The 20,107-nt window shown below is 39.7% G+C and overlaps 1 protein-coding gene across 1 annotated transcript in view; it reads right to left on the bottom strand.

Annotated features, from left to right (window-relative positions):
• Nucleotides 1-409: 409 nt before the first annotated feature.
• Nucleotides 410-20,107, bottom strand: part of LOC116821785 (chloride channel protein C-like) — a 112,096-nt gene continuing 92,398 nt past the window's right edge. Inside the window, exons 14-16 of the mRNA XM_032775196.2 lie at nt 8,168-8,261; nt 7,498-7,593; nt 410-1,147 (exon numbers count right to left, since the gene is read on the bottom strand). Coding sequence (XP_032631087.2) covers nt 917-1,147; nt 7,498-7,593; nt 8,168-8,261 — 421 coding nt within the window. The 3' untranslated portion in view covers nt 410-916. The remainder of the gene's footprint in view (nt 1,148-7,497; nt 7,594-8,167; nt 8,262-20,107) is intronic.

Below are 20,107 nucleotides of genomic sequence, written 5' to 3'. Positions count from 1 at the left end.
GAAGTAGACACTTAGGAGCCTGAGCTCTAGTCTGCACTTAAAGTTTTACTGGCATAATTATGTATGTAAGGCGTATGATTTTTTTTTTACTGACATAAATGTGTCAGTAAAAGCCTTAGAGTAGATCCAGTTATACTGTAAGTTGTTTTATACTGATATAGGTTATTTTGCTTCGCCAAACCAGAATAAGTTATACCAGCATAAGCACTTTTATACCAGTATAATATCATCTGTGCTAGGGCATTTTTGCATCTAACTATGCCACCATAGGTTTCAGAGTAGCAGCCGTGTTAGTCTGTATCCGCAAAAAGAACAGGAGTACTTGTGGCATCTTAGAGACGAACAAATTTCTTTCAGCATGAGCTTTCGTGAGCTACAGCTCACTTCTTCGGATGCATAGAATGCCAGCCTAGTTATAGAAGTGCAACTTTAAGTGTTGACAAAGCCTAAGTCTCAATGAAAATCAGCAGGACTTAGGCCGCTAAATGACTATGTCACTTTTGAAAATAGACGCTTTGGGACATTTTAACCTCAACCTTCATATCTGCTTGTACTTCTGCTTTCCATGGTAGATGAGTAGAAAAATTCTGATTTAGTTCACAAGCCTTAAAAATATCAGAACATACGTAAGAACAGCCATACTGGGTCAGACCAATGGTCCATCTAACCCAGTGCCCTGTCAAATCTGCAGTCAATGAACTTTGCCATCATCCTATGGTTCGAGGGAGCTAGTGGTAGAATACATTTAAGGGCCCAGGGAGGATGCCTTTTGAACTTCCCTGCTCTAAAGAAATCTAACAGCACAGTCATATCCATTTTTTCCTTTACCTAAGAAGAATGCAGGCTTATTAAAAAAAAAAAAAATTAAAGTGACAAATCTTAAGAAATAAAACATTCACAGTTCTGTTCTCTTTTCCTAATCTAAGGGCTGCTCATCTGAGTCACGTTTCTGCGATGCCAGCTGATGCGCCAGCCTCTCCTCCAGCTGGAAAGACATCAGATCTTTCCTGGTTATTATTCCAACAACTCGGTTCTGTAGGTCAACAACTGTCAGGTGGCGAAGCCCCAAGGTCCGAAAGATGATGTATGTGCGTTGCAGAGAGAAATGAGCCTGAACTGACACCGCTGATTTGTTTATGTACGGCTCCTGCAAGACAAAGAGAGAGAAGGTGGGGGTTGGAGAAAATAAGTGTGTAGCCATTCCTGTTACAGTAGGCTTCCTGAGTGGTGGGGGGTGAGATTACTACACTTTCTTTTTTTATTTCAGCTGTACCCACATCAGTATAAAGTACACAGTAATGAGCCCTTTCTTTTCCACTAAAAGATCAGGTTCACATTAAGCTGTTATGACTGGAATATACCCAAATCTCACAGGCTGGAACAGCTAAGCTGAGCTCCATTGATATGGTCTGAATTCCTGTTTGGAAATAGTAAATGACCAAGTATTTATTAAGTTAAAGAGATGTTTAATAACTGCTCTCTCACTGTACACCCCATTTGTGACATCCTGTAATATTCTTTAGTTAATGTTAATAAAAATCAGAACTATATACTGCATGAGTGAGAACAAAGAAAAAAATATATACTATGAGGTCTCCTGGGTGCTGAATGCTGATCATTGAATCCACCTTAGACACAAATGTTTCCAGATTTAGCTAAAACTAATTTGATAGGTTTCCAAGGTAAATATTGGTATTTTAAGTAGGTGTTCACCAAGTTTCTATATCTTACCTATCCATACAGCATTCTGCTCATAACTTGGGCCAAATTCTATCCTCAAGTGCATATGGGACCTTATGGACTAACAGACGTTTTGGAGCATGAGCTTTCGTGGGTGAATACCCACTTCGTCAGATGCATATCATGCATCTGACAAAGTGGGTATTCACCCACGAAAGCTCATGCTCCAAAACGTCTGTTAGTCCATAAGGTGCCACAGGATTCTCTGCTGCTTTTACAGATCCAGACTAACACGACTGCCCCTCTGATAAGTGCATATGGGTGCACCGGGAAATCAGTGGAAGCTCCCCACATCCACCTGAGGATGGTGTGTCTTGTAGTCTCTCCAGGAATATTTTTGGATAGTGGGCAGATTGGAATTAGAGGAGAGAGAGCATTCAGATGTCTTTTCAAAATATTTTTTAAAGGACTAATGAAGGGCAAGATCCACCCAGAAATTACCCAGAAGTACAAATTGAACCTCACTGCAACAGGGACGCCCTCAGCAGGATTCATCCGCAGAGGTCAGCTTGAATTCTGACCATGAGCTCTGTAGGAGCCTATCAGCAAAGGCCATCAAGAGATTGCTGCACTGAATAGTGCATCTCTCAACTGCCCTGCCCATACCCTCACCCCAGCCATTTCTGGCCTCTAGGGTACCTGGCAAAGTGAGGTTACAGCCACTTTGTCCTCCACAAACTCCTCCATAGTAGACTTTCCACCACCAAAGACTCCATGCATTGGCTTATGTCTAAGTTAAACTTGTATTTCACCCAAAAGGCCCAAAAGGAAACACTACAAATATGTTCTCAAGCTCTTTCTACAGGGATTTTTCTCCCATTAGCCCGGACCTGCTGTTGTGGCTATTGTGCCAGAGTTTCTTTTTCTGCTATTATGAAACAGATTACCTTGCTTCCCATTGTCAAACTTTTGACATTTCTTCGTGAAAAACTGTTTAAAACAGTGTGAAACAGACAAGGTGTGACATAAAAAATGCAGACACACCTCACTGATTAACCTCGTAGGGAAATCAGCCAGAGTTGGTTAATAGTTCAGATTAAAGCTCGGTGAATAATGCACTTTGTGGTTTGTTGGGAATTTTGAAAAGTTGAAAGAAAATTGTATCATGTCAAACAATGTTAATTTCAATAACAACATTTTGTTTCAGTTTCAATCTTTTTATTGTTTTGGCATTTTAAAAAAAGGAAATTTTGAAAACAATATTTCAAGTAAAAATATAGAATATAGCAGGGGTCCCCAATGCAGTGCCTCGTAGCCGGTGGTCGAGCATCCGCCAAAATGACACCGAATTTCAGCGGCATTTCAGTGGCGAAGCCTCTCGATGATGTCACTTGTCACTGACAAGTGGCGTCATCGAGAGGCGTTGCCGCCGAAATGCTGCCGAAATTCGTCGGTATTTCGGTGGATTCTCGACCGCCACTACAGTCCTTTGTTTGGCACCCGCCAGACGAAAAGGTTGGGGACCACTGAAATATAGGTTCAATTCATGTAAAAATATAGGTTGAATAATAATATACTCCTTGGTATTCTTTTGTCTGGTCTGCAGTCACATCACCTCTCAAGATGTAATCTAGTCAAATCTCACAAACTAAATAGAGCCAATATTGTTTGGGAGATTAGCAGGGAAAACCCAGAGGCTGCAGGAAATTAAATTCAATATCATCAAAAATTCCAAGTAAAATCTTGGACATAAATCTTTGATGACAGCCAGTTTAATCAGTTGTAGGGAATTTCTAATTAATGAATCCACAATGAAGAAAATGAGCAACTACTTTTACCTTCACATTTCTCTACCATTTTGAGGAGCAGATAACTAAATGTGTAAAAACAAGCATGAAATTCTTTAAATGTTTCAGAAGCAGAAAGCTCACAAAAGAATTAGTGACTTCACAGGATCACCGGTGGATGAAGAGAGTAATTAAGGAAGATAAGGACACTGTTGAGATGCTACAGTCTTACATCTTGTTCAGCCAACCATGAAGACAAACAAGTTTGTTTACATTTACCAGAGATACTGCTGCCTGTTTCTTATTTACAATGTCACTAGAAAGTGAGAACAGGCGTTCACATGGAACTTTTGTAGCTGGTGTTGCAAAGTATTTACATGCCAGATATGCTAAACATTCATATGCACCTTCATGCTTCAGCCACCATTCCAAAGGACATGCTTCCATGCTGATGGTGCTCATTAAAAAAAATAATGCATTAATTAAATTTGTGACTGAACATCTTGGGGGAGAATTGTATGTCTCCTGTTTGGTTCTACCCACATTCTGCCATATATTTCATGTTATAGCAATCTTGGATGATGACCCAGCATATGTTGTTCATTTTAAGAACACTTTCACTGCGGATTTGACAAAAACACAAAGAAGATATTAATGTAAGATTTCTAAAGATAGCTACAGCACTGGACACAAGGTTTAAGAATCTGAAGTGCCATTCAAAATCTGAGAGGAACAAGGTGTGGAGCATGCTTTCAGAAGTCTTAAAAGAGCAACACTCTGATGCAGAAACTACAAAATCCGAACCACCAAAAAAGAAAATCAACCGTCTGCTGATAGCGTCTGACTTAGATGATGAAAATGAACATGCATCGATCTGCTCTGCTTTGGATCATGATGAAGCAAAACCCATCATCATCATGGACGCGTGTCCTCTGGAATGGTGGGTGAAGCATGAAGGGACCTATGAATTTTTACCACATCTGGCATGTAAATATCTTGCGATGCCAGCTACAACAGTGCCATGTGAATGCCTGTTCTCACTTTCAGGTGACATTGTAAACAAAAAGTGAGCAGCAGCATCTCCTGCAAAGTGTAACCAAATTTGTTTGTCTGAGCGATTGGCTGAAGTAGGACTGAGTGGATTTGGAGGTGCTACAGTTTAACACTGTTTTATTATTTAATGCAGTTTGTTTGGGGGTTTTTTACATAATTCTACATTTGTAAGTTCAACTTTCACGATAAAGAGATTGCACTATACTACTTGTATTAGGTGAATTAGGTGAAATATACTATTCCTTTTGTTTTTTACAGTGCAAATATTTGTAATAAAAAATAAATATAAAATGAGTACTGTACACTTTGTATTCTGTGTTGTAACTGAAATCAATATACTTGAAATGTAGAAAACATCCAAAAATATTTAAATGGTATTTAATTATTGTTTAACAGTGCAATTAATCGAGATTAATTTTTTTAATCACGCAATTAATATTTTTAATCGCGTGACAGCCCTATAAATTATACATATGCATTACAGGTTGTAAGTTAACTGTATCAACTCAAAAAAGGGACCTGGTCTTCCCTGTAGACAGCTCAATGAAGACCTCTGCTTAATGTGTAGCTGTGGTTAAAAAAAAATAATAATAAAGCTAATAAAATGTTGGGATGCATAAGGAATGGGACATGGAATAATACAAAGGATATTATAATAATTTTATATATATCAGTAGTATGGCCTCATCTGGAATACTGTGCGCAATGCTGGTCAACCCATCTCAAAAAGAATATTGCAGAACGAAAGGGGTGGGGGCGGTCAGAGAAGGGCAGTGAGAATGATCAAAGGCCTGGGGAAACTCACAAATGAAAAGAGATTAAAAAGACAAACTGTTTTGTGATACTTTCTCAGGACACCCAAAATTATAGGTTACCATGCGTCTATTTCCGTAAGAGAGATATTTCCTGGTTCTAAACTCCCTGTTAGCCCAGTCTGCTAGCTATCTGAGACAAATTTCTCAGGACTTTGATGGCCCTTACTTTGCTTGCAGGTAATATGTGCAGGTCCCAAGCCCTTGGAAGAACATTCTCCTGGAGTACCCAGCCCCCATCACTGGACACTTAGAAAAATTACCAACTTCATAGATTCCGAGGCCAGAAGAGACCATTGTGATCATCTAGTCTGACTTCCTGCATAACACAGGCCACAGAACTTCCCAGAAAAGTTACTGTCTCCAAAGGGAGTGTGTACACCAGCTTGTTTGATTCAACTAATTCACATTTTGCTTAATATTACAGCAGAGAGATTTACTCATAAAACACACAAGTTTATTAACAAAGACAGAGATTTAAGTGATACAAAGCAAGGATAATGGAAACAGAATTGATTACAAATGAAACAGAAGGATAACACACTTCTTAGAGACTAAACATAACTTTAGCAAGCTACGATCCTTTGGCTAAAGCAGTTTTCTTACCCTCTGGAGTTTTTCTGTAGAGCTTGCTGGTTTTCAATCAAATCCGGATCCAGATTTTCATGATTCCAGGCAAAGGTAGTTCCCATTATATATGGCTCCACAATGCTCAATTTACATTGCAAACAGGGAGATAACTACTTTCCCTCCTGTCTGGGAGAAAACCTGTTTCTCCTTTTGTTTAGTTACAGACTTTAAAGCATAATATCAGTGAGTATCCATAATTCTTCATATAGTATTAACACGTTTCACAATGATATTAATGACCCTTATGTTACCAGTTTTCATCTGATAACTTACAAGAATTCTTTATAGGTAAATACTATGACAGCAATATGTTAGGCATAGTGAGTTTGTCAAGCCTGTTAAGAGTAGCTGTTACATGACAGTGAACCCTTCGCCAATTGGCTCTGAGGGGCTCTTAAGGTAACATGTTTACTTTGGAAAGGAGAAAAAGAGAGGACAGGATAAGATAATGATATGAAGAAGGTAGATCAGGAACTTGTGTTCTCCCAATCCTATAGTATAATACAAGAACAAGTGAACATTTAATGAAACTGAAAGAACAGAAATTCAAAACCAACAAAAGGAAATGTGTTCACACCCAATGTGTGATTAAACTGTGGAACTCGTTGTCACAGGAAGTCACTGAGGTCAAGAATCAAAAGAGATGAGACATGTATATGGACACCAAGGCTATCCAGAGATATCAGAATTAATAACAAAAATTTAGAAGGAATATTAAACCTCATGCCTTAGGGTTTAAACCCATCTCTAACTATTACAGATCAGGATGAGATCCATGTAGGAGGTAAATTATCCCGGAAGTGAAGCAAGATGCTTCCTCTAAAGCACCTGTTTCTGGCCAATGTCAGAGGCAGAATACCAGCCTAAATGGACATCGAGTCTGACACAGTATGGCAATTCCTGTGTTCATTAGGATCACTACAGTCAACTCAAGCAGAGCTCAAAATATTTTGTTTTAATAAAAACCCTCTAAGTCAGTCCCAACTCTGAATTTCCCTGGGTGCCACATTTTGTGTGTGTCTACTCTGTGCATTGTTAACTCATTGAGACAAAGACTGGCTTTATTTATTTATTTATTTTTCTTAAGCCTTGTACAGTGCACCAAAAACTATAATGTGCGTGGGCCCAGTATTCTGGTGCAGTATTTAGGAAATAAACATGGAAATGCTTTGTTTGCTTTATAATGATAAAGGAGCCAAATGATGACAGTTAAATGATCTATTCCGTTAACGTTGTATCTTTTGGCCAATCTGGAATGTATTTTAATCAAAAGCCTCCTTTTTGAAATGGTCTCCTTTGTTGTATTTTCTTGTTGGCTCGTTTTATCAACATCTGTTACGTTTATACAATATGAATTAAAACTTTGGAATGCTCTTTGTACTGGGCTACTTTTGTTGAGAGTGTAATGTCCCAGGATTGGCAGTGTTTATGTAAGTCAGTGTGGCTGACACAGCCATCATAAACAAATGAGAAAATATAACAAATACATTGTTCATGGAGGAAATGTTTGTTTTTAGAGTTGGCTTCACTCTTACCAGATTGATGAAGAGTTGCTGATACTGAGGATCTGTACTGTAGCGATTCAGCAGCGTGGTCATCTGTGGTGGATCAGGCAACTTCTCCACTGTTATCTGCAATAGGCAAGATTCTATTTCTCCTTCCAAACATTTCTAATTTGACTCTAAACCATAGGATGGATTTTCATCTGCATCTGTACATCCTAATTTTTTTACACCAATCTCAAGTTTAGGATTTTTAAATCCTTTCTTCATCTTGATAAATTAATAATACTTGGCTCTTCTACAGTTCTTTGCACCTTCGTTATGCTTTATCAACATTAATTAAACCTCATAATTGGCAAAGGTGATTACACTCACAAAGCTAAGTATTACCTGCCCCATTTTACAGACAGGAAACAGAGAGGGGACTGGAGTAGCTGATTTAAGGACTGTGTCAGAGCCAGGATTAGAATATAAAAATTCCCAGCTTCCACTCCTGTGTGCCTCCCAGAGTCTGGGCTGCTCCAGAAGCACCTGTAACTTATTGCAGTTTCATCTGGCTGTTTATGGGCTGCCCTTTTCTTTAGTTTATAATTTTACTACTTATTTAACAACATATTAATAACCATTTTCATTCCGAGTACAATCCTGGGCATATCAAACATGCATCAATTAACAAAAGGGAGAAATAAAGAAAAGTGATTACCTTCTGGTAGAGAAGAGGACAGCAGGAAAGAGAATCATGGTTAGTTTCTGTTTCAAAGATGGCTTCATGTTGCAGCAGCATGCATAGTTCTAACCTAGGTTTTACAAGGAATACATTCACCACCAAAGCCAAATTAAAAAAGGGCCAACATAATGGATTATAATCTCCAGAAACCAGTGCCTGACAATGCTAAAAATATACAGAGATGATGAGTCTATGTATAATGGGCAATACATTATTTATACAAAGCAAGTTTTGCTTTCCCAGATTTCCAGCAAAAATAGTGTCTCTCTCTTCGAGTTTCGGTTTGGTGTGGAACTCCTCCCAAACCTACATTTTTGGAAAATAGATTTATCCTCTCTACATTTTTATTTTTTATCTGAATTAATAGGATTGGCAAGAGCTGCTTGTGGAGTCTATCTAGTTTGTTCCAATCAAGTCATAATTGCAGTTACAAAGGGGATCAGGTTTGTCATCTTTTTTTGTATAGATTTTTTCAGTTCCACCTTATGTCCACATTAAAGCATGAGACCCATGTTTGTAAAAAAAATTCAGACTCATTGTGGTTTAAATAAAGAGTGAAATCCTGGCACCCAATTACTTCAGTGGGACCAGGATTGCACCCACGATCTCTGTGTGACATCCATCTTTGCTGTCTGATTCAAATTCAAATGGCCATCTTTATCAATATATGTAAAATTTGTGGCTACTGAAATACACGTGGGACACAGGGAACAGCAATCACACAACCTTTAATTAGGAGTTCAGCAAGGAAGAGATTGAAATACAAGGTGACTTTTCTAAACGGAAAATGAAGAATTAGGATCAAAACTCCAGTTCCTAAGTTATTCCTAAACTCCCATCAGTGTTCTCAGAGTACAGAGTCTGTGGGAGTGTAATATGTTCACATACACAGGGTTCAAGATGGAGACCCAACCTCAGATCCCTCGCTTCCAGACAGGAATGCTATCACCGCTTTCTAGTGAACCTTCTGGACGACAGAAGATGAGGCACTGACAGGTTCCCAGAGCGAGGAACATCCAACTTTCCTAAGCCAGAAGATGATCAGAATGGCATGGGTCCTTCAAAGGTTCTAGCAAGCCTCCTGGCTGGGATAAGGGAAGGCTATAATAGACTCCAGCAGGAGGAACATCCATCTGTCCCCAGCCAGAAGGAGGGTCACATGTCTGGTGCTAGTGGGGGCAACTAATGGAGGGGGATCCACCTATGGAGGGAAATGATGATAGAAACTTCCAGGATATGTATCAGTGTATAGCTCAATTTGTAGACAGTAGGAGAAATTTAAATAAAGGGAGACTAATAGGAAAAATGAGCAAAAATATTTAATTAAATTTGAAAATGAAAAATATGGGCAATATAGTGTTTTTCCCTATGATTCCTGAGACTTTTTATAAAAGGGGAGCGGGGGAGGAAAATGCATGTTTCCCATAGTAGCTAGGGATGTGACCAAGTTACTAGTTTTGGTTACCTGGAAGTAGGTTAAAGAGGGATTTATACTGTAGATGAATATACACTAACTACAGGTTTGCTGATCCAGTTTAACAGTGATTCAAGCTGTTCTTGGCACACTCAAGATAATCTCCAGGAGAACATGTTTCTCAATCTTGTGTTATGGCAGGTAATGTGTTGGGGGTATATCAAGAACTTAAAATATTGCAAAAGAAAAAAAATCTTATTTCATTCAAATCTGAAAGAATATGCAGCAATATACAATACATTAGAATCACTTTCCTGCACATTGTCTTAATTAGCTACAGTATTTATTACAATTTAATACAATTTATTTCTTCTCTTCTATTTGTTCAGTATTTTGAAAAACACTTGTCATCAAACCTTTCCGAAATTTAAAATGAGATATTTTGCCCTTCATCCAGGGCTCTCAAAGAGCTTTAGGATTATTAAGCATCCCTGTAACTGGGGCATATATATGCCCTTTTCATAGATGAGATACAAAAAATGAAATAACTTGCCCAAGGTTATATAGGAAATCAGGGGCAGAGCCAGGCAGAAGTCCAGTCAGCTGCTCCAACCAATAAACACCTTCCCCTCCCAAGAAAAATGAGTAAATAACTAACATAGCTCATATTTACTATTGCAACAAAATTACTCACTACACATCCCCCTCCCCAAACAACCTTTTTTGGCACTGACATCTTTAAAAATCACTTTCACATTATTAATGAGAGCAAATCTCTGAGGCAGCCCTTGGTCTGTACCTAACTAGTGCAGTTCTAACTCTTGACAGACAGTTGTTTCTGAAGAGCAGCCAAGTACTCTTCCCCAAGGCAGGTACTCCTCCTGATATGTTCACTGCAGCGGGGGACATGGACAAGATGAAAATCCAGTAATGTAGTAGGTCTTGTCTTTAATGTATTATGCCCTCTGCTTGCAAGGATCACCTGTTCACAGTTATACTTATTGGTTCACATTATATAACATTTCTCACCAGCCTCCAAATCACATTAAGTAATTGTGAATTATACACCTGAGCCAAACTCTGCCCCCAGATATTCATTTCATTCACCACTGAAATGCAGCCACCTTCAGGGAGCAAAACTGTATGACTTATCTCCGGGCCAGAATTCTATTTGTGGCTTTCAACAATACATTGTTCTACAAACTAGAGATGGACCCCAAATGCAAAGTTCTGATTCACAGTGGTACTTTCCAAAGTCTGGAGGTGTTCATATCCAGGATATGGTTTGAGCCTGTCCATCACACAAACCCTTTTGTTTTCCACTTTAACAGTGTCTGACTGGAGGAAAAAGCAGGCAACATTTACCACGAGCTTAAAGAGCAGAAACATTTGCTCATCACCAGTGGTTTCTTGGCTGGTTTTGGCAGCTTGCAATTTGCTCAACACTGTTCTTAACTCAACTCAGTGGGGAGTCACTTAGCAGGGCTTTGAGAAGTGAGAGGAATTTGGCTAGTCAAAAAAGGCACCCAGAGACACAATGAAGGAAATTGTTGGAACATTTCTGATTAGAATCCAGTCCTATTAAAGCCTGCCATATTAGAGAGAAAAATGAGTGCACATTATTGGATTTGGGCCTCCAGAAGTCATGCTTTGGAGGCATAACAACATCACACTTTGATGTTACACACAACATCCTTCCTATCACATCATCAAGCCTTAGAAAGAGCAGACCAAACATGTTCATTGCACTATTTTTTGGACTTAACAGGAAGTTCTAGGATTCAAACTTGGACTCAGCAATTGTTCATTTACTCTTTGTTTATTTAAGAAGGAAGAAAACCCTTAAGTAATGAATCTCATTTTAAAGGCACTGTTGTAGTTTTATATACTATATCTGTTACAAAACATGCATCATGAGGACACACATAATTAAGATAACAGATTATTATCATAACCTCCAAGTGTCATATTCGGTATGATACTCAGGAATTAAAAGTATCTGACAACTTAGAGTGTCACCCTTTTCTTGTCAGAAAAGCCCATTTATCAGAGGAAACTGCAAATTCTGTGCATAGGGGGAGTGACATAAGAGGAACACAAGCTCAAAAATAGCTATAAACACAAAGACAGTAGATTAAACAAATCCTATCACTGGCAAAACCATTCAGGCCATGATTCTTTCACCATGAATGCAAAGGAGAGCCATGGATTTTATTGAGAAAATTAGAGAACCTGGAGTATTTGTTTCAGTTTATTCACTGACGTTTAAAACCCATTTTTTCTGCATTAATTCACCAAAGATACCTGCACTGCTTCTTGCATGTGTATTTTGTTTCTGAAATTTTATTGTCTATGTGTGGCTTGATATGGACTGTGAATTAATGTGTGTCGTGTATGAAGCAGAGCACAATGAACAAACAAAATATAATTATCTCTCCATATGCAAAAAGAGCCGCTTCTCTGTTGCATCTTCATTAAGGCGTGATCCAAAGGTCCAGTGACAAGTTCTGGTTTCAGTGGACTTCAGACCAGGTTCCATATCCTAGCTATGCTTTTTGTAAAGTAAAGAAGATAGGTTTCAAAATAGCATGATAAAAAGATACAGAAACCCCTCTGTGGTCTCTAATGATCCCTCATGTGTAGGAGTGCTACTGATTGCCTCATCCAATGCACTGGCCGGCAGATCCCTAGCTAGGGTTGCCAACTCTCCAGGACTGCTAATCATTCATTAAAGATTAGATCATGTGATGAAACCTCCAGGAATATGTCCAACCAAAATTGGCAATCCTATCCTTAGCTGGTGTAAATTGTAAAAGCTCCATTGAAATCAATGAAGGTATGACGGTTTCCTGCAGCTGAGGATCTGCCACCATGTACCTTCAACTTTTTACAAAAGTCAATAAGAATTGTGGGTGCTCAGCACCCTACAAGAAACCCTCAGCAGAGATGGGTCATAACTCTACTACTCAGTAAAAGTTAAGCACTTGTTCTAACACTCACCATAATGTGGCCTTCACAAGATAATACAACAGGAGAGACTTTATGCATAAAACTATAAGAGGGATAACCAGTGTGAGGCAAACAGGCCTATTTCTCTGAGTTACTTATGCTTTGTATTAACATAGCTGCTGTTAAACTAGGAAAGATGGTTTTCACGTGTTTCTTTAAATTGTGGAAAAACTGAAATTTTTGTAAAATGGGGAAATGATTTCTTCCTTTTAGGGAGGATTAGCAAGGGTTTGAGGATTAGATCCCTGGGTATAGGGCACCGCGAGAGAGCTCAGATTTTTCATTTATGACAGGTAAATCTCAGAACAGTTAGAGGGTCAGTTCAGGTTAAGCAGCCAAAATTGCCAGTGTTTATCCAAACCACTTGAGCCTACAAACTTGGGCTACAAACTGTGTAAGAACAGTCTTTGATTAGATTTTGGCACTCTGACTTCGAAAGGGATGGTCTTGTGGTTGATGCACTGTACTCAGATCCTCAAATTCTGGGATCAAAAACTGTCTATGCCACAAACTTCCCATGTGACCTGGGCAAGATATTTAATCTCAGTGCCTCAGGTTCCGACTCTAAAATGAGGACCATTTTCCCTACCTCAACAGCAGGTTATGAAGTCAGATATTTAAAGGTTGCGAAGTTCTCAGATACATATTTATTAGGACCCCATCACTGCAATAAGTAAATGAGTGAATGAATAAATAGACAGATAGTCCTAGCCTCAATGTGAAAATATAGAGATCACACCAAAATTGGAAAACAGATGGAAAAATGCAAACTTAATATTTCTGAATCTTCACAAGGTTCCATTTGGTTTGATTCTAGAAACAGGCAAAAGCCCAGAACTGGATTCATATTTATCCGTCCCTCCCCCCAATCTGGTTTGCTACCATCCAGATTTTCAATTTCAGAAGAATTTACCACACATTTAAACTATAGGACAAAATATGTGATCAGTCTTTCCATACACACACCAGTTTTCCCCATGCCCATATTTGATTTCCATATTTAACAGTCCACTTGCCTAAAAGCCACCCACATGTGGCTGCATACGTTTTTAATTTAGCTTTTTGAGTTAAGCACCTACACTCTGTAGCACTCTGGCATTTACTCCAAAAGGCTGTGTGGCAGAATCCTGCAACCTGCACAATTATTTGTATAATGAAACAGGCCCACTAATTATGAAAGTATCAAATAACGTTGTTCTTTGTAAGAAGTTTCATATTAAGATCCAAAATAAAAATCTGTGCCATAAACTCCGAAACCTTCCTCCTTCTTCATTGCCCATGAGCTACACTGTCCTAGGATTCTGACAATATATGCAGGGCTGCCCAGAGGATTCAGGGGGCTGGGGGCTTCAGTGGGGGGGTGCCCCCACCACTGAATTGCCGCCGAAGACCCGGTACTTTGGCAACGGGTCCCGGGGCAGAAGGACCCCCTGCCACTAAAGACCCGACACTTTGGCGGCGAGTCCCAGAGCGAAAGTACCCCCCCCCCACCGCCGAATTGCTGCCGAAGCCCTGGAGCGGAAGAAGCTCTGGGGGCCCGGGCCCTTTGAGAGTTTTCCAGGCCCCCCAGAGCGAGTGAAGGACCCCACTCCAGGGGCCCTGAAAAAGTCTCATGGGGGCCCCTGCGGGACCCAGGGCCTGGAGCAAATTGCCCCACTTGCACCCCCACTCTGGGCGGCCCTGAATATATGGGGAGGAGTGTAATGTCAAAGGGCTTTCTTGAAAGTGCTGGATTCAATTTATTTCAAAATGAAACCCAAATCAGCAATAGGTTACTCTCAGTGAGTTGTTCTAATTTAAATGTCAGGTTACTGTATACTGTATCATTTTTTTTTTAATCTCACATTTAAACTAACTGGGCCAGCTTTTCAAACTCAGGAATTTATGACATCGTACAAACAAACAATATGCCCTCAGATCCCATACTTGTACTCAAATAATTGCAAAAGCACCTTTATAGTCAATTATCCCATTTGCGCACACACACAAAGTTTTCATGTATGTAATGTGCACTTTTATTTTTTGCTGGCTCAACTTAAATTCAGCATTTTAAAGTGTAGTCCACATAATTTGCCTCATTTCTATCACTGATCAGTGCTAGAAGGATCACCATTATGAAGAAGGGATGATGGGAAGACCATGGATGTTCTTTTAGAAGAAAAGAAAATCTTTATGCAATACATTTATCTCCCCATGTATTGCATGAACTTTGCAGCCTTCTGTACCCGATTGAGTAACTTTGCATTCCTGGGAACTGAACTTAGTAACCTCTTAAAGTGCCAGAAGGAAAAATTTCTCCAACTTGCAAAATGACAAATTATTTCAGAGGGTGCCAGCAGAGAGACTTTGTTGATATTAAGGTTAATCTTTCCACAGTCACACTCAAGAATTACTTCACATATTAAGTGTTTGGGGCATCATGAATGTTAGGATTTTTTCTTAAACCTTCCATTCACTCCCAAACTGTTGTGCTGCATTTTTCTTTCCAAATGCAAATGCTTCTCTTATAAAATATAGGGGACATTGGCTTATTAAAAGGGTGTGTAAGAATGTGTGTGTATATGTGGGGAGGCATGTCATAGTATCCCCCATCTGGTAAAGTGGATAGAAGTAAACTAGAAAAAACTGTCCCTCTTATGGATGCATTCAAGTCATAGAAGCATTTCTATGAGACTGTCCTGGAGAGATCTGTAACTTTTCACAGTGCCATGTTCCTTTCCCAGCAGCACATATCAGCAGTCTGTACCATGCCACAAAACATTCTTAACTCACAATGGTTTCTATCTGCTGACCAGAGACAAATCATACCTAATAAACTGCCATGAAATATACATATATACAGTACTTTGGAGCAATTATTTCCCTGTTAAAGGATGTTACTGTGTAATACAGCTTTAAGTTTTCAACTTTGTCATATTTTCTAAACTATGATCTCTTCGATTTACTTTCAGGTCTGTGACATTCCCCCTTACTGGAGTGAAAGCATGCAATAGCTAAACAATGTGGTTTGGATTTAGTGTTCCCATGCATCATCATGAAAATGTTTGTCTCAGCATAGTGTCATTATTGTTACTTGGAACAGCTGCTCTACCATCTCTTTAAATTGAGGAAAACAAAGCATCCCCTTTCCTTACTAGTTTACAAGCAGGGAATTTAAAACAAGACTATCCAATAGAGGGTTTATGAATATAGTGTTCTGTACTTGGTTTCCTCACAAAGCAGAATGACTAGCACAGCAACAACAAATAACAGTGTTGTAAATATAAATGCTGTTTGGTTCCCTCTCTTCGTAGCAATTTTGCCTCTAAGATAGAAGGTTATCAGAAGTTCAAGCCCCACACTAAAGCTTGGACTCCTATGTGGACTGCAGCACTGGACATTAAAGGTGTCCTCTGAATGGGAAGTCAAACAGAATTTTCTAGTGGCTGTGCAGTGGAAGGTTCAATATCTTGATACACTTCCTGAAACGAGTAAAGAATAGCCCTGGTTATCCTGGCCAGCATTCCCTGCCTAACAAAAACAGGCACTAACACCCAGTGTGGTCCAGGAACTGTTCACAAGAGCATAACAGCAGCTCTGTTAGTTTGTGTAGTAACTACCAGTGTTCCTGATCTCCAGGAATGCAAACTTTCAACCTTTAGTCACATAAGGAGTCTTACTCATACAAGTAATACCAGTTTTATTGAAAGTTCTCCCATGAATACAGACTACTCACGTGATTAGGGTACCAATATGATGGATCAAGCCCTAATTCAGCTTTTAGGCCAAGATTTTCAAATGTCACTAATGGCTTGGGGTGCCTCAAATGTTTCAGTACCCAAACATGATACACTTTAAAGGAGTCTGACTTTCAAACAATGCCAAGCACCAACTCTGGGGAAAAAAACAGACCCCTTTAAGATGTCTGAAGATGGACACCCATTATTTGAAGCATTTAGAATAATTAGCCACTTCTGAAATCTTGACCTCAGCTTCCACCTTTTCAATTAGAGGAAGGGTAAAAATGAACTTAGGTGGCTAAGTGACTGGGAATCCTAAGTCCCATTTTCCAAAGGAACAAACTCCCAAGTTAGTTTTGAAAAATGGGATTTAGGCATCTAAATCACTTAGATATTTTTACCTGGAAGCTTTTAAGCTGAGGTAGTTTGATCTGAGGGAGGCAATTGCACAGGAGTCAGCCACTCTTGGTCCCATATCCAATATAGCACCATATCCAAAACTGCTAAAATAGTTGCAACCAAAGTGAAACTGGCTTGTTTGTTTGTTTGTTTTGGCTTTGTGACAGTTTCATTTTGGATGCAAATTTTTGGCAGTGTATTTTTATTTATTTTTTCAGTTTTGTCTGAAGTACAATAATTTCCATTAACCATAAATGCTGACATCTCAGTGAACACCCTGGGTGGGAGGAAATGGGGTTTCCTAGGTGAAAAAAGTATACACACAAAATGTGGGCACAATGCCAGAAATTTCCCACTCAGTGGCAGTAAGCCAAGATTTTACCAGTTTTTCATTAGAGCCAACATATTTTGTACAGTCCTGCTTAGACTCTATGACATTGTGGTTTCTGTGCAATTATCTTCTCCTGATCAAACTAAATAAAGCTAAAAAAATTCCTTCAGTTAAAATGGGAAATAATGGATAACAACTGTGCAGGTAATGATACAACAGCAAAAATAGGGAAAAGTGCCCCTGTCCATTCCAGCAGATAAATTGTATAAGACGCAAAGCCTACAGGTTTAGGTATAAAGAAAATGGCCTGTTTTGTGTTACCGATACCCAAATTGCCTGCAAAGTGGTCATTGAATAGCCTATCTCCATGATACAGCTGTAGCATCGGGCACTCAGTGCCCTGTTTGAGCAGAGTTTAAAGCTGCAGCAATTAGGGTAGGGTAGGAAGAACTCAGCCTATGAAAAAATCTTTCCCTCACACCTCAGTGACACCTCATCAAAAGGAAGCCGAAGAAACAGATCCTACCACGAGAAGTCATCCATTCACCTGCCTTTCCTGGATGAATGTTGGGAGAATCTAACTGAAGAAATACCCAGTTTTTCACTTTCTTGGACAATGGGGAATTAAGTCTTGAGAGGCTATCCCTGGTTTTGGAGGAGACACTGGGTGAAAGGTGCTATTCCCTCACATCTTGAAGAAAGGAGAGCAAGTTGGAGAGGACTGCTTGCATGGGGGTGGAGAAGGAAAACGTCTTGGGAGGCACAAACATTGAACGGGTTCGATATCATGGAGAGTGGTGCCTCTATGAGGGTTGTCAGATGGAGAGAGGAGACCAGATCTGAGCAGCGGATGTGTCTCACAGAAGAGTGCATGTGGAAGGAACTGCTAAGAAGGAAGTAGTGATGTGTCATAGTGGCAGCAAGTTTCTCAAGGAAGTGGGCATGAAGGAGACAAATATGCATGGGATAGTAGGTGCCTCAAGAAGATTATCCTTTGTCCTATGGGGCAGTAGAGGAGAGAGAACTGCAAAGGAGGTCTCTTTCCTGGAGACAATAAGCTATCATCAGCTTTCCCACCACATTCCAGCTATGCCCATAGCCAGGGGAAGAAAACCAGCTACCAGCAGCCTTCCTTCACACTCATCCCCAGTTTATTCTACTTTTACTATGGTTTATATTATACGGTTACCTTTTTGTCAAAGAAAGTGCGGCACAGTACAGCCCAAAGAGTAATCTGTCAAGTAGCAACCTCTCAGTGTCTCCATTGCACTACATCATGCTTACAATGAAGGTACACCACCTACATCCCACAGGTGTTCAGTAAGGGGAAAGACCCTATTTGAACACAGACTGGCTAACCTAATGAGGAGGGCTTTAAACTAGGTTCGACAGGGACAGGTGAGCAAAGCTCACAGGGAAGTAGAGAATATGGAGACCTGGGAGATGAGTCAGAAATAGGAGGGAGCATGGGCTATAATGGCAGAGAGAAAGGAAGGTCAGGGCAAAACTGGGAGGCAATATCAAAACAGTATCTTAGATTCCTATATAAAAATGAGAGAAGTATGGGTAATAAGCACGAAGAACTGGAAGTGCTAATAAATAAATACATACAACTATGACATTGTTAGCATCACTGAAGCTTGGTGGGGTAAACACACGATTGGAATGTTTTGGTATGGATGGAGTACAGCTTGCTCAGGAAGGATGGACAGGGGGAAAGGGAGAGGTTGTGCTTAATATTAAATTTAAGTTACACATTGATGAAGGTGAGCATGGACATAGGAGACAGAAGTGGTTGAGAGTCTCGGTTAGGTCTAAAAGAAGGTAAAAACCAAAGTGATGTTCATGCTAGGAGTCTACTACAGGCCACCTAACCAGGTGAAGAGGGATGGCTTTTTTTAAACAACTAACAAATCATCCAGCCAAGATTGTGGTGATGGGGACTTCAAACTATCAAATATATGTGGGACAATAACACAGCGGCACTACTATCCAATAAGTTCTTGGACTGGCATGCAGAACTTTTTATTTCAGAAGGTTTGAAAAGTACGGAGGGAAGTGTTCTAGATTTGATTTTAACAAATAGAGAGGGAACTTTGTGAGAATTTGAAAGTAGAAGCAGCTTGTGAAAGTGATTCTGAATTAAGAGTCACCAATTCTTAAGGAAGGTAGAAGGAGTACAGCAAAATAGGACATGGATTTCGGAAGGCGGATTTGGTTAAGCTCAGAGAGCTGACAGGTTAAGGTCTCATTGGGAATCAAGACTGAGTGAGAAAAAACAACTGGGAAGAGTTTGGCACGTTTTTTCAAAGGGACACTATTAAGGGCCAAAAGCCAGCTGTTCTGCTGGGTAGGAAAAATGTGGCCAAAAGACCAGTGTGGCTTAACCATGAGATCTTGCATGATCTAAAAAATAAAAAGGAGTCATATAAAAATGGAAAACTTAGGACAAATTAAAAGGAATGAATATAGGCAAACACAGGAATGCGGGCAAGCGGGCAGATTAGAAAAGCACAAGGCACCAAATGAGCTCAAACTAGCTCAGGAATAAAGGGAAACAAGTAGACTTTTTATCAATACATTTAGAAGCAAGAGGGAACAAGGACACGGTAGGGGTCCCCCCTGTTCAGTGTGGGGAGGAGAAACAGACCAGGAACTTGGAAATGGCGGGGATGCCTCAATGACTGCTTTGTATTTCGGTCTTCATCGAGAAGTTCTGAAAATGCCTAAATAGTGAATGCTAAGGGGAAGGGGGTGTTTAGAGAAAAAAATAAAAAATAAAAAAAGTTAAAAATTACTTAGAAAGTTAGGTGCTGCAAGTCACCAGGGCCCGATGAAATGCATCTTAGAATATTCAAGGAGCTAATAGAGGAGGTATCTGAGCCTCTAGCTTATTAACTTTGAAAATCATGGCAGACAGGAGGATTCCAGCAAGCTGGAAAAGGGCAAACTATTAGTGCCCATCTATAAAAAGGGACTAAAACAACCCCGGAAACTACAGACAAGTAGGTTTAACTTTTGTGCCGGGGAAGATAATGGAGCAT

This window comes from Chelonoidis abingdonii, chromosome 2, assembly GCF_003597395.2.
Source record: "Chelonoidis abingdonii isolate Lonesome George chromosome 2, CheloAbing_2.0, whole genome shotgun sequence".
In the NCBI taxonomy this organism is placed as follows: domain Eukaryota; kingdom Metazoa; phylum Chordata; order Testudines; family Testudinidae; genus Chelonoidis; species Chelonoidis abingdonii.
This window is presented reverse-complemented; position numbering and strand designations above follow the sequence as displayed.